Source organism: Rhincodon typus, chromosome 33 (genome assembly GCF_021869965.1).
Source record: "Rhincodon typus isolate 14 chromosome 33, sRhiTyp1.1, whole genome shotgun sequence".
Lineage (NCBI taxonomy): Eukaryota > Metazoa > Chordata > Chondrichthyes > Orectolobiformes > Rhincodontidae > Rhincodon > Rhincodon typus.
The window spans coordinates 17207310-17222383 of record NC_063364.1 but is presented as its reverse complement, the minus strand read 5'-3'; the positions used below and the strand labels follow the sequence as shown (position 1 = coordinate 17222383).

General features: G+C 42.2%; 1 protein-coding gene across 1 annotated transcript in view; it reads right to left on the bottom strand.

The window, feature by feature from the left end:
- Window positions 1-15074, bottom strand: part of secisbp2l (SECIS binding protein 2-like) — a 74876-nt gene that overhangs the window by 31322 nt on the left and 28480 nt on the right. Inside the window, exons 2-4 of the mRNA XM_048615729.1 lie at window positions 10539-10711; window positions 6880-7198; window positions 855-972 (exon numbers count right to left, since the gene is read on the bottom strand). Coding sequence (XP_048471686.1) covers window positions 855-972; window positions 6880-7198; window positions 10539-10711 — 610 coding nt within the window. The remainder of the gene's footprint in view (window positions 1-854; window positions 973-6879; window positions 7199-10538; window positions 10712-15074) is intronic.

The following is a 15074-nucleotide window of genomic DNA, read 5'->3' as shown; positions in this document are numbered from 1 at the left end:
GAACCACCTCCCTGTGTTAGGTATGACTCCAGCCAGGAGAGAGTTTTCCCAGTTCCCACTGACTTGAGCTTCGCTAGGGTCAAATGATACTATACTTGGGAAATGTTACCTTGACATAAAAGGAGGTCACTCTCACAAGACCTGTTGAGTCCAGCTCCTCTGTCTATGTTTGGCCCAGTCAGGAGCAAAAGACTATACTTTTGCACTTGCCATTTGACAAACAGTCAATAATCTATTCCATCACTTTGCTGGTGATCAAGAGTAGATAAAAGGAGGTAATTGGATTTGTCCTGCTCCTTCTGCACTGGACATAACTGGACAAGCTGTATTGAAACACAGGCGTGGCTAGTTCTGGACTGGAAATCTTCAGTACGATTATTGGAATGCTGTCAGAGCCCAAAAGGTAGTATCCATTGTCTTTAGCCATTTTTTTGATATTCTGGACTAAAGTAAACTAGCTGAAAACTGTCATCTGTGATACTGGGGATCTCAGGCGGAGGCAGAGCTGGATCCATTCGTTCAGCACTCCTGGCTGTAGATGGATGTAAATGATTCTGCCCAGTCTTTCGTTCTGGGCACTCCAATCATTGAGAGTAGAATATTTGTGGAGTTTCCAGCTAGTAAATGCTGTTTAATTACCTGGCACCATTTATGTCTACATGCGACAGGACTTTCCACAAGACCTCGAGACTTCAGAGCTTTGATCCAATGCATTGGTTCAAGGAATCTCAGACAGCTACCTGTGTTATTTTATTATTAGCGTTTAGGGTAACTATATCAGAATTAAGTTTCTTAATTTGGTTAAGTTTGACCCTGGTAAGCTGGGAAATAAATATTTCTGTAAGGTTCCTTACCTGTTTGCTGACTGGCATCCACCAGCAATACAATCTTCGATTTATTTTCAGGACCTGAGGCATTGTTTTCCTTTTGAACAGCTACATTTCTCACCAGAGGCTTGTTTGTTCTCAAAACCTGCACAAAATACAAGAAATACAACTCCTAACTCAAGAAAACACAAATTCCTGTTATTTGTCTGAAACAGTAAATTAATAGTTAACTACTCCAACAGCTTGGCAAGCTAACTGACACTTGTACAGCCTGTTTCACATAGCAAAATATCTCAAGGTGCTTCACAGACGGATTAAGACACAAATGACACATTAGGAGATATTAGGTCCCATGACCAAAACAGACAGTGGATTTAAGCAGCATTTTCCAAGGGTAAACGGAGATGGTGAGGTGGAAAGGTGTAGCACTTGGGACTTCAATCATGGAGATTAGGAAGGCCCTAGTCTTGATCCTAAATCCAGTGTTAGGTGTTCTCTGTTAACAGCAAGGTGCTACATGTGACTTTGGTGCTCTGCAGGAAGGTGAAATATTATACTGGGAATACAAACCATGACTAAATATGAATAGCTGGAGAACAAAGTGCAACATCAGGTGAGGACAAGTTAAGACATGGCTATGACCAGCAAAACTCATCACTAAAGGTTAACACATGATAAGTGTGTTTGGGAAGATATTGGCAAGTACCTAAAGTTACAGAAAATATATAACAGCAAGCTCAAGAAGGAACGAAAGAGAAAATTGTTTGAATTTTGTTTAACACAAAGTATTCACAAGATCATCCTCCTCCTCTAACCAAAAAAAAACGTTCTGAGCGCCGATTTGGTAAGGTTACTAGTTTTTTTTTCAATAGGCTGTTTGGGAATTCAGAACAGTGGGAATGGATGTTAGGGCAGTTGCATGCTCCTCCTGTAGAATGTGGGAGGTAAGGGTCACCACTAGTGTCCCCACTGACTTCAGCTGCGGGAAGTGCACCCAACTCCAGCTCCTGGGAAACCGTGTTAGGGAAATGGAGCTGGAGCTGGATGAACTTCGGATCATTCGGGAGGCTGAGGAGGTAATTGAGAGGAGTTACAGGGAGGTAGTCACACCTCAGGTACAGGAAAAAGGTAGATGGGTTACAGTCAGGGGACAGAAAGGGAACAGGCAGACAGTGCAGGGATCCCCTGTGGACGTTCCTCTCAGTAACAAGTATACTGTTTTGGATACTGATGGGGGGGGACAACTTACCAGGTATAAGTCATGGGGTACAGGTCTCCGGCACAGAGTCTGTCCCTGTTGCTCAGAAGGGAAGCGGGGAGAGGAGGAGAGCATTAGTCATTGGGGACTCCATAGTTAGGGGGACAGATAGGAGATTCTGTGGGAACGAGAGAGACTCGTGGTTGGTGTGTTGCCTCCCAGGTGCCAGGGTCCGTGATGCCTTGGATCGTGTTTTCAGGATCCTTAAGGGGGAGAGGGAGCAGCCCCAAGTCGTGGTCCACATAAGCACCAACGACATAGGTTGGAAAAGGGATGGGGATGTATGGCAGAAATTCAAGGAGCTAGGGTGGAAGCTTAGAGCTAGAACAAACAGTTGTTATCTCTGGTTTGTTACCGTCCCACGTGCTAGCGAGGCGAGGAATAGGGAGAGAGAGCAGTTGAACACGTGGCTACAGGGATGGTGCAGGAGGGAGGGATTCAGATACCTGGATAATTGGGACTCATTCTGGGGTAGGTGGGACCTCTACAAACGGGATGGTCTACACCTGAACCAGAGGGGTACCAATATCCTGGGGGGGAAATTTGCTAATGCTCTTCGGGAGGGTTTAAACTACTTCAGCAGGGGGATGGGAACCTGAATTGTAGCTCCAGTGTACAGGAGGTTGAGAGTAGCGAGGTCATGAATAAGGTTTCAAGGTCGCAGGAGTGTACCGGCAGGCAGGAAGGTGGTTTGAAGTGTGTCTACTTCAATGCCAGGAGCATCCGGAATAAGGTGGGTGAACTTGCAGCATGGGTTGGTACCTGGGACTTCAATGTTGTGGCCATTTCGGAGACATGGATAGAGGACAGGAATGGTTGTTGCAGGTTCCGGGTTTTAGATGTTTCAGTAAGATCAGGGAAGGTGGTAAAAGAGGGGGAAGTGTGGCATTGTTAGTCAAGGACAGTATTACGGTGGCAGAAAGGACGTTTGATGAGGACTCGTCTACTGAGGTAGTATGGGCTGAGGTTAGAAACAGGAAAGGAGAGGTCACCCTGTTGGGAGTCTTCTATAGGCCTCTGAAAAGTTCCAGAGATGTAGAGGAAAGGATTGCAAAGATGATTCTGGATAGGAGCGAAAATAACAGGGTAGTTGTTATGGGGGACTTCAACTTTCCAAATATTGACCGGAAACGCTATAGTTTGAGTACTTTAGATGGGTCAGTTTTTGTCCAATGTGCGCAGGAGGGTTTCCTGACACAGTATGTAGATAGGCCAACAAGAGGCGAGGCCACATTGGATTTGGTACTGGGTAATGAACCAGGCCAGGTGTTAGATTTGGAGGTAGGTGAGCACTTTGGTGATAGTGACCACAATTCGGTTACGTTTACTTTAGCGATGGGTATATACCACAGGGCAAGAGTTATAGCTGGGGGAAAGGCAATTATGAGGCGATTAGGCAAGATTTAGAATGCATAGGATGGAGAAGGAAACTGCAGGGGCTGGGCACAATTGAAATGTGGAGCTTGTTCAAGGAACAGCTACTGTGTGTCCTTGATAAGTATGTACCTGTCAGGCAGGGAGGACGTGGTTGAGCGAGGGAACCGTGGTTTACTAAAGAAGTTGAATCTCTTGTCAAGAGGAAGGAGGCTTGTGTAGAGATGAGGCGTGAAGGCTCAGTTAGGGCGCTTGAGAGTTACAAGTTAGCCAGGAAGGACCTAAAGAGAGAGCTAACAAGAGCCAGGAGGGGACATGAGAAGTCTTTAGCAGGTAGGATCAAGGAAAACCCTAAAGCTTTCTATAGGTATGTCAGGAATAAAAGAATGACTAGAGTAAGATTCGGGTCAGACAGTAGGGCGAAGTTGTGCGTGGAGTCCGAAGAGATAGGAGAGGCGCTAAATGAATATTTTTTTCGTCAGTATTCACACAGAAAAAAGACAATGTTGTCGAGGAGAATACTGAGATACAGGCTATTAGACTAGACAGGATTGAGGTTCATAAGGAGGAGGTGTTAGCAATTCTGGAAAGCGTGAAAATAGATAAGTCCCCTGGGCTGGATGGGATTTATCCTAGAATGCTCTGGGAAGCTAGAGAAGAGATTGCAGAGCCTTTGGCTTTGACCATTATGTCATCATTATCTACAGGAATAGTGCCAGAAGACTGGAGGATAGCAAATGTTGTCCCCTTGTTCAAGAAGGGGAGTAGAGATAACCCTGGTAATTATAGACCAGTGAGCCTTACTTCGGTTGTGGGTAAAGTGTTGGAAAGGATTATAAGAGATAGGATTTATAATCATCTAGAAAGGAATAATTTGATTAGGGATAGTCAACACGGTTTTGTGAAGGGTAGGTCGTGCCTCACAAACCTTATTGAGTCCTTTGAGAAGGTGACCAAACAGGTGGATGAGGATAAAGCTGTTGATGTGGTGTATATGGATTTCAGTAAAGCGTTTGATAAGGTTTCCCACGGTAGGCTATTGCAGAAAATACGGAGGCATGGGATTGAGGGTGATTTAGCGGTTTGGATCAGAAATTAGCTAACTGTAAGACGACAGAGGGTGGTGGTTGATGGGAAATGCTCATCCTGGAGTTCAGTTACTAGTGGTGTACCGCAAGGATCTGTTTTGGGGCCACTGCTGTTTGTCATTTTTATAAATGACCTGGATGAGGGCATAGAAGGATGGGTTAGTAAATTTGTGGATGACACCAAAGTTGGTGGAGTTGTGGATAGTGCAGAAGGATATTGCAGGTTACAGAGGGACATAGATAAGCTGCAGAGCTGGGCTGAGAGGTGGCAAATGGAGTTTAATGCGGAAAAGTGTGAGGTGATTCACTTTGGAAGGAGTAACAGGAATACAGAGTACTGAGCTAATGGTAAGATTCTTGGTAGTGTGGATGAGCAGAGAGATCTCGGTGTCCATGTGCATAGATCACTGAAAGTTGCCACCCAGGTTGATAGGGTTGTTAAGAAGGCGTACGGTGTGTTAGGTTTTATTGGTAGAGGGATTGAGTTTCGGAGCCATGAGGTCATGTTGCAGTTGTACAAAACTCTGGTGCGGCTGCACTTGGAGTATTGCGTACAGTTCTGGTTGCCGCATTATAGGAAGGATGTGGAAGCATTGGAAACGGTACAGAGGAGATTTACCAGGATGTTGCCTGGTATGGAGGGAAGGTCTTATGAGGAAAGGCTGAGGGACTTGAGACTGTTTTCGTTAGAGAGAAGAAGGTTAAGAGGTGACTTAATAGAGACATACAAGATGATCAGAGGATTAGATAGGGTGGACAGTGAGAGCCTTTTTCCTCGGATGGTGATGGCTCGTATGAGGAGACATAGCTTTAAATTGAGGGGTGATAGATATAGGTCAGATGTCAGAGGTAGGTTCTTTACTCAAAGAGTAGTAAGGGCATGGAATGCCCTGCCTGCAACAGTAGTAGACTCGCCAACTTTAAGGGCATTTAAATGGTCATTGGATAAACATATGGATGATCATGGAATAGTGTAGGTTAGATGGGCTTCAGATTGGTTTCACAGGTCGGCGCAACAGAGGGCCAAAGGGCCTGTACTGTGCTGTAATGTTCTATGTTCTATGTCTATGTCTATGTCAGTTAAGGGTCTGCCACATTAACATATTGCAAAATTTGCTGGTAACATCTTGCATTTTGTCGTCTTTATTCATTCACGGGATGAGGGCATCACTGGCAAGGCAGCATTTATTGCCCATCCCTAATTGCCCAGAGGGCAGTTCAGAGTCAACCACGTTGCTGCGAGTCTGCAGTCACGTCAGCTGGACTAGGTAAGTTTGGCAGTTTCCTTCCCTAAAGGACATTAGTGATCCAGATGGGTTTTACCAACAATCGACAGTGGATTCACGGTCATCATTAGATTCTTAATTCCAGATATTTATTGAATTCAAATTCAACCATCTGCTGTGGCAGGTTTCGAACCTGGGTCCCCAGAATATTATCTGGGTCTCTGGATTTAACAGTCAAGCGATAATACCACTAGGCCATTGCCTCCCAATTAACATGTAAAACACTTAGTTTTGCTAACAATCTTTTATGTCCTCCTGTTCCAAAATCTTTGCATATCATTACAGCATTGCCATTCATAGCTTTTATATCAACCCATCACAAGAAGTTAGTTACAAGCAATTTACTAAACCAAGCTTCTAGATAGATGAATAAATGGCATGAGTCGTAGACTATGTTTCACAAAAAATGGAATAATTTTGATGTTTTTAAAAATGAACACAGTTGGTCATAACTGTTCATCCCTTTTAAAAAAAAGAACAGCAGATTTATATGACAGTTACACGGATTGAGTCAAAGTTCCAGCCCATTATTTATAAGGTCACTACAACCATATTAAATCAATAATGTCAAACTATCAGAAACATTAGATTTGGCAGCAACAGTTCGGGTTAGTAGTGAAAACAAAAAAAGAAGCAAAAAAAAAAATCAGTTCTTCTCGATATTTAGTGATTTGAGCTAAAAAAAGTTAGGACACTTGCGGACTATCCCATAGAATTTAAGAGTCTGTTGATCATTACCTAATCTTATTCACAAGTCATGGTTATTTGGGCAAAGTATCAGAGAACACATCATAATACCTTTTGCTAGTGTTCAACACTTCTAAATTTATATTGCGCAAGAAGAATGGAGAGGGGGAAAGTGTATTTATATATAATTAAAGATGTTTATTTTACCTACTTCAAATCATCTTTAACACACTAAATGAAATGCTTTCACTCCCACAGGTTCAGAACAAAATCAAAAGTAATTTTCGATTGGAGCAAGGAGAAAAAGGGTAATTAAATTTGAAAAGGCATAAAGAGCAAATATAGCTGGAAATCCTTACCTTCGGCACTGGACCTCTGCTGGTTCTGCTTCTCTGAGTGGTAGCTTGGCAGGCTTGTCCGGCAGTAACAGGTCTTTCACTGCAGTCAGACAATGCATTCACCACAGTGGCTGGCTGGAAAGGTGCAGTGTATGGTGCAGGAAAGGGAGAATAAAAACCCACCATTGGTGCGCAAGGTGCTGGCATGAGCTGGTAGTAAGCATAATCTGTAGAAACAGGAGGCTGTGGTGTTGGCAATATGGGATAAGCAAGGTACGGTCCTGTAGAATTTGGATTCACTTGCTGCCACCGAATATCACCATTATATACAGGCAATTGCCTGCAATATAATACAAAGGAAAGCATGAAAATAGTATGAATGTATTAAAATACATTTATAAACATACACATTCACAACAACACATCTAGTCAGATATTTTTCAAATACTACTCCATCTCCATTGAATTGCTGCAGCGAGTTGTTAGGCAAGCAGTTTTTTTTTTAAAAAACCATGTGGCTATTATACCCAGGCATCAAATCATATCTCCTAGCATTAGCAGAAATGGATATTCATTCAGGCAATGGTTTTCTCTTCTGTCTTGCTCTCTTTTTTTCACTTGCCCAAAAACAGGACAAATAGCTCAGCTGTAAGTTTGCATTCCACTCCTTACAGTCAATTGCTTAACGCATTTCGTATGCCAGGCCTACATACCGCATGTATTGAACACGTTGTGGCTTACGCTGGTAATGTCCAATAAACATTTGATCAACTCCCTTGTTCATCTCCAACAGTTCTTTACTATTCTAACTGCGCCATAAGCTGTTGTTACTCTTCCAGGATCAAATCACATTAAACAGTGTGCTGGTTAGACTGGACAGCTATTTTCAGCAGTTTTTCCATCACTAAGAGGGTTGATGTACTAACCTGTACTACAGGAACTGCCACAAGATAGATGATCTGATCAGTAATCCAAAACCTGTTTCCCTTCCAGGGCAGCACCATTTTCTTTCATGCCAACTGTCAGACGGTATTTGACAGTGCTGAACTATAATTATTTCGTGAACACTAAAGATCAGCCAGCATGAGACACGGACTGGCTGATGACCGCGAATCTAAGTGTAATTTGATACCAGCCTCTCTTTCTCGGGTTTGTTTTCATTGTTTCATGAGAGGTGGCCATCACAGCATTTGTCACTCATTCCTAATACTTCAAGGTAATGGTGGTAAGTCACTTTGTTGGACCACTATAGTCCCATATATGCAGGTACATCCACAGTGCTATTAGATAGGGAGGTCCAAGATTTTAATTTTGTTAAAGTGAAGCAGCAGGAATACAATTCAGATCGAGGATACTCTGAGGGTTGGGGGAATTTTTAGGTGGTGGTCCCACCTGCTGCAATTGTCCTACTAGGCGGCAGGTTGCACGTTTGGACGGTGTTGTCAAAGGATGGTGGTTGGGTTGCTGCAGTGCATCTTGTATGTGCTACACACTGCTGCCGCTTTGCATTGGTTTATGGCTGCTGCATGGCAAAATGGCTTTTGTTTTGTTTGCTCATGCTATGTGGGTATCACTGACTGGCTAGCATTTATTACTCATCTCCAGCTGGCTAGCTGCCTTTGAATGAACTGTAATGGCCTAGAAAGTCAGAGAGTAGTTAAGAGTCAGCTACATGTGCTTCTGGACGCTGCTACTCCAGACCAGGTTAGGACGGCAGGTTTCCTTCCCCGAAAGCCAGTAAACCAGATGGGTTTTTTCCAACAATCGACAATTCCAGAATTTTTTTAAAATTCAAATTCCAGCATCTGCTATGGTGGGATTCAAACTTGGATCCCCAGAACATTAGCCAAGTTTCTGGATTAATTGTCTATGGTAATATCACTAGGCCATCATCTCTCCCAAAGTTGGAAGTTAACATTTTCCCAATGATTTCTCAGAAATGTCATCAAAACTTATTTACAATAAAGTGGTCCCTTTGAATAAGTTTTAGTAGAAACACAAGGGTGTCATATTTCCATGTACAAAGTCAAAAGTCAAGAGCATTGCTATAACTAAGGTTTAAAAATAATACACAGTAAATACATTGAGACATTTTTTGTCTGTAATGAGTCTATCGTGCAGCATTTAAAAGTTGATTTTTCCAACAAAATGCAACTTGTGGTTGGTTCACTCGCCAAGCTGGTTCGTTTGTTCGCAGACGTTTCATTACCCTGCTGGGTAACATCATCAGTGCAGCCTCCGATGAAGCACCGTTCTGTTTTCCACCTGGTATTTAAACTCTGGGGTCTGTTGGAATTGGTTCTCTCATTTCTGGCTTTTCTTTGCAGTGGTGTATACATAGGGTCTAGTTCTACGTGTTTACTGATGGCCTTCTTGGTGAAGAACCAAGCCTCTAGAAATTCCCATGCTTGACTCTGTTTGGCCTGTTCTAGTATCCTGCTGTTGTCCCAATCGAACTGGTGGTTTTCCATATTCGTGTGAACGGACTCAAATCCATTCACACAGGTAAGGAGAACTACCAGTTCAATTGGGACAACATCAGGATCCTAGGACAGGCCAAACAGAGACAAGCACGGGAATTTCTAGAGGCTTGGTTCTCCACCAAGATGACCATCAATAAACACGTAGAACTAGATTCTAAATATACACCACTGCAAAGAAAAGCTGGAAATGAGGTAATCAAATCCAACGGACCCCAGATTTTAAATACTACGCAGAAAAACAGAACATCGGAAGCTGCACTGATGTTACCCAGCAGGGTAATGAAACGTCTACGAACAAACGAACCAGCTCAGTGAACAAACCAACCACAGCATCCACAAACCAAGCTACAAATCTACTCAAGATCCTTAAAAATGCAACTTAATCGTATCTAGGAAATTCAACATTAGGCCAGATCTTAGGGCTCAAATGTTTCAAATCACTGTCCCACAAACTTATACTGACCCATTTTCCAGCAGAGAAAGAATGCCTCAAGAACATTGTTCATTTGATCAAATCCAAAACTCAGCTGTTTTCACATCATTTTGAGGTCTGGAGATATTTTGCTGTGTTAGAAGACTTGTCAATTTTTGTTTGAATTCAGGATGAAAATTGTTGACTCTACTGTAACCACTAAGAAACGGTAACTAATATTGGTTATTTCAAGGTCTACTAGTAAGCCTGTCATAAGACATTGGTATGTTCCAACAAACTATCCCACTGGAATCCTTGGACCATCCTGCTTTTGAAACGTTAGCAGCTGTAAAGATTGAGGATTTAGAAAGTCCTACATCTGAAAACCGGTCTCAGCTTCTAACTGATATTCATCATTGCCCTTACCTTTTTTCCCCCCCTACCTTAACAGGAAAAAAGGCTGGGACAGATCTTTTCCAAAATTTGTTGTGCTATTTTACTTTTCAGGGGGATCAGTTCAGAAAAATGATTTCCAATCCAAATGTGACTTTATACATAGATTATGTATTTGCATGAATCTACGACACCTGTGTTCATGAGTCTCTTACTGAAACCAATTCATTTCAACGTTATCCAGATTTGTAACAAGGTTTACCAAATGATGTTCCATAGTTAACCAAACTAGGTGTGATGCTTAAAAAAAAAACTAAAACTTCACCATATAATTAACAGGTCTGAATAAAATTTATACATAGGTATCAACTGATTTGTGTACCTCTACTCACCTATTGGATTGATTTTCTTGCACAAAGGGATAACAAGTTATCAAGTAGCTAGGTATAGGAGGAGCTTCGACACCATTACCATTTCCATCATTAGGGAGAGCCATAGGAACAAGTATATCAGTTTCCTTCTTCTGGGGTATAAATGGTTCTACCTCTGCTGAGAGCTGAATATCCTGAATAAAATGGTGAGGAAACCCATTACTCAAAAGTAAATTAGACACACACACACACAAACAAATGGAATTTATTCTACAGAATGCACACTTGAACATCTCACTTACTAAGAGCAGCCTTTACAAGGTCAACGGTAGGAAGTCCAAAGGATGGTATTCAACCTGATTTATATTCTGTATAGGCATCGAGTCATACAGAACAGAAACAGACCCTTTGGTCCAACTCATCCATGCCGACCAAATTTCCCAAACTAAACCAGTCCCACTTGCCTGAGTTTGGCCCATATCCCTCTAAACCTTTCCTATTCGTGTATTGTCCAAATGTTTTTTAAATGTTGTAACTGTACCTGCATCTACCACTTCCTCTGCAGTTTATTCCACATACAAACTACTCTTTGTGGAAAAATTTGCTCTTCAGGTCCCTTTTAAAACTTTCTCCTCACTTTAAAAATATGCCCCCTAGTTTTGAACTATGTTAATGACATCGATCAATGATTAGTACAGCTTAAAAAAAAGACTTGAATATTCGTTACTCAGTTTAATTAAAAGATGCACTTAATGCTGTTAAAGGAAAACGCAACATTAGGATACAGGCTTGCAAAAAGGAAACATTGGAGCATCAAATGACCCCAGGTTACTTATTAATGTATGTAATCTAATTTCCATTCCCATTAAGCAAATAAAGTGCCAATGAACCAGGATCATTCAGGGTAAAATAAGCTGCAATTAATGTAAATTTCCAACATTTTACTCAATTTATGACTTTTCAAAGACGTGTATTTTAGAAGTCCAGAGATCCATCACCATGCTGCAAAGTTTACTCATCACTACCTGCTTAATACAGGCTTTTGAACCTGAATCCCCCTCCAAGACAATAAGCTAGGATTCTTTCTCCCTGCAACACTTCCCCTGTTGCTACACACCCTCCTCACAGATTGATTCTGAGCCCACATTTGTTCTTAGTGGGGCAATGTGGGAGGAATAAAGATCAGAAACCCATCCACCAAGGATATAAAAGCATAATCTGTTCAATTTCTATGATGACGTGGATATATTACTTCAGCGTCACTCCTTCACAGCATAGAATTATTGCGCCTCAAATTAGACCAAAAAAGGCTCAGAAGACGTTAGCTGAAAGGATTGCCACCTTTCACTTCCAAATGTACGCATTACCTTTCACATCACTGATGTTTGAAAAGTAAGCAAATTCTAGAAAAACTGAGGTAATTTAATCTTACAATCTCAACATATTTTATTTGCTTTATTATACAGTAATTCAAGTGGATTAAATCAATAGATACTCCAGTTAAGTGTAGCAGTCATATACTGCATAGTGCAAGTCTATTTTGAGACCAAAGCTGCTTGTGGTCAAAATGACAATATAGACATATTTATTGCAACATAATTCAGTGCCCATTATGTCACTAAACACTGCTGTTCAGTTAAGAAATTATGACTTGGAACAAGTTGCTTTCCTCCAGTGGGGAGATCACAATTTCAGTTACTCCATGCTGCAAAGCAAGTGGAGATGGATGAAAATATTGCTTTAAGTATTAGAGACAATGCTGACTCAGTACATCCTAGCATACACAGTCATAGACCGTACAGCATGGAAACAGACCCTTTGGTCCAACTTATTCATAGCGACCAGATATCCCTAAATTAATCTAGCCCCATTTGGCCCATATCCCTGTAAACCCGCCCTATTCATATACCCATCCAGGTGCCTTTTAAATGCTGTAACTGTACTAGCCTCAACCACTTCCTCTGGCAGCTCATTCCATACACACACCACCCTCTGTGTGAAAAAGCACTCCCTTAGGTCCCTCTTAAATCTTGCTCCTCTCATCTTAAACCTATGCCCTCTAGTTCTGGACTCCTCCACCCTGGGCAAAGACGTTGGCTATTCACCTTATCCATGCCCCACATGATTTTACAAAACTGTACAAGGTCACTCCTCAGCCTCTGGTGCTCCAGGGAAAGTAGTCCCAGCCTATTCAACCTCTCCCTATAGCTCAAACCTTCCTGTGGTTGCAGGGAAAGGATGTTGCCAGGGCTGGAGGTGCTACACCTGCCCTTACACCTCCCCCCATCATCTCCACCCAAGTCCACAAACAATCTTTCCAAATCCAACAGGGATTCATCTGTATGTCCTCCAACCTGGTCTACTGTATCCACTGCGCCCGATGTAGTCTCCTCTACACCAACGAGACCAGGCGCAGACTCCATCTGCACTCTGTACGCTATAATCAACAGCATCCTCCAGTTGCCAACCATTTTAACTACCCCTCCCATTCCCTTGGTGACACGCTCATCCTTGGCCCCCTCCAGTGGCACAATGACGCCACACGTAAACTGGAGGAGTAACACCTTATATTCTGCCACGGGAGCTTACAGACCGATTGCCTCAACATAGAATTCACTGTATTCAAAAGCTCCCCATCCCCAGCCTCATCCCGTGACCAAATCTTCCTCTCATCCCCGCCTCCTTGACCTGACACAACCTGTCCACCTTCTTTCTCACTTATCCACGCCATCCTTTCCATGACCTATCTCCACAACCCTCTACCTGCATCCACCTATCACCATCCCACCTACCTTCCCCAGCCCCCATCTATTCATTCCCAAGCTCCCTTTCCCCCTCCCCAGACCAGATGAAGGGTGTAAACCCCAAACGTCAACTTTCTTGCTTCTCTGATGCTGCCTGACCTGCTGTATTCCTCCAGCTCCACACTATTGCCTTTGACTCCAGCATCTGCAGTTCTTGCTATCTCCATGAAATGTCAACATATAGATCGACTAGTTACTAAGTACCCCACCCCCCCATCTCCAACCTCCCGCAGACATACATACAGACAGAAACAGACACAGACAGATAAACATTGGTGTTAAGGGTGCAGGGAAGTGAAAATATTGCAGAAACAGTTCAATCGCACTGGCCCTCAGGATTTCCTAGGGTGCTCCTTTTGTTTCCCAAGTCGTTCAGTTCTTGGATCTTTTCCTTCAAGTTCTTTCACTTCTCAAAAGGAGGCAGACTGAACGGTTCACAAATTATTAAAACTCTTGACTGATTGGCTGATGGCAACAGCTTACAGCAACTGATTGGAGAAAACAACTTGCTTCATTTAGTTATGTGTATTTTCACTGGAGAGAGAAGGGGACACTACTTCCCTTTCAGAGGTCCTAAAGCTTCTCGTTACATTGTTCACACCCTGTTCAGTTATCCAGGAATCGGATAGCTGCTGTCAAGCTGATGACTTTCGACTTCCACACTGGTCACAATTCCACAAAACAATCAACCTGTGGTCGAGAACATTTCACTTTGTATATATGCTTCAGTGCTGTGCTGCCTATTTACATCTTGCCCCACTGCTTGCAAAGCAACAATGTAAAACACATTACAATGAGTTTCAGTAACTTGCTTTTTTTTTAAAAATACAGCAACTTGTTCCACAGTTTTTTTTGTAAAAATCTTTCACTGAATTCAGTCCATGATTAAAAATGAAATAAAATAAAAAGACACAATCTTTACAGTATCTTGCCTGGGTGTCTGTAATGTTCAATCTCTCAGCATTAAAAATGTGAAAGACTACCACGTGGACATCTCCCATTAGATTTAGTGATAACATCAGTCAATGTTAAAAGCAATGACATCAAGTCACAACTAGATTGATGGTTGATTCAATTAAATATGGTGCTAATAAAATTATTTATATAAAAATTTAACCTGAGGTGTATCTAGTTCTCTAGATAAAGAAGAATAATTAATTGAGGTTAATTGTACAGTAATACAAATCTGATGTTGAGAATCCCAATATCATAGAATCATAGAATCTCTACAGTGTGGAAACAGGCCATTTGGCCCAACAAGTCCACACTGATTCTCCAAACAGCATTCCACCCAGACTCATCCACCTACTGTAACCCTGCATTTCCCATAGCTAATCTACCTAACCTATGCATCGTTTGACACTATGGGCAATTTAACATGGCCAATCCACATCATCTGCACATCTTTGGACTGTGTAAGGAAACCCATACAGACACGGGGAGAATGTGCAAACTCCAGATAGGCAGTCGCCAAAGGCTGGAATTGAACCCAGGTCCCTGGCGCTGCGAAGCAGGGATGCTAACCACTGAGCCACCATGCTACAATTTATGAAATAGTAAAATTGCGTAAGTTAGAATGTAATATTTATAGCTGATAAACTGAGCAGTGTGGTCTGAACTAGGTTACTTATCTGGCATAAAAAATATAGTTGGCCAAACTATTCATTACATAATGCTGTCACGCATTAAGGCATGACTGCAAGACAAACATGATGCTACAGCAGGCAGCAATTCGCCCCATTCTATCTGTGCT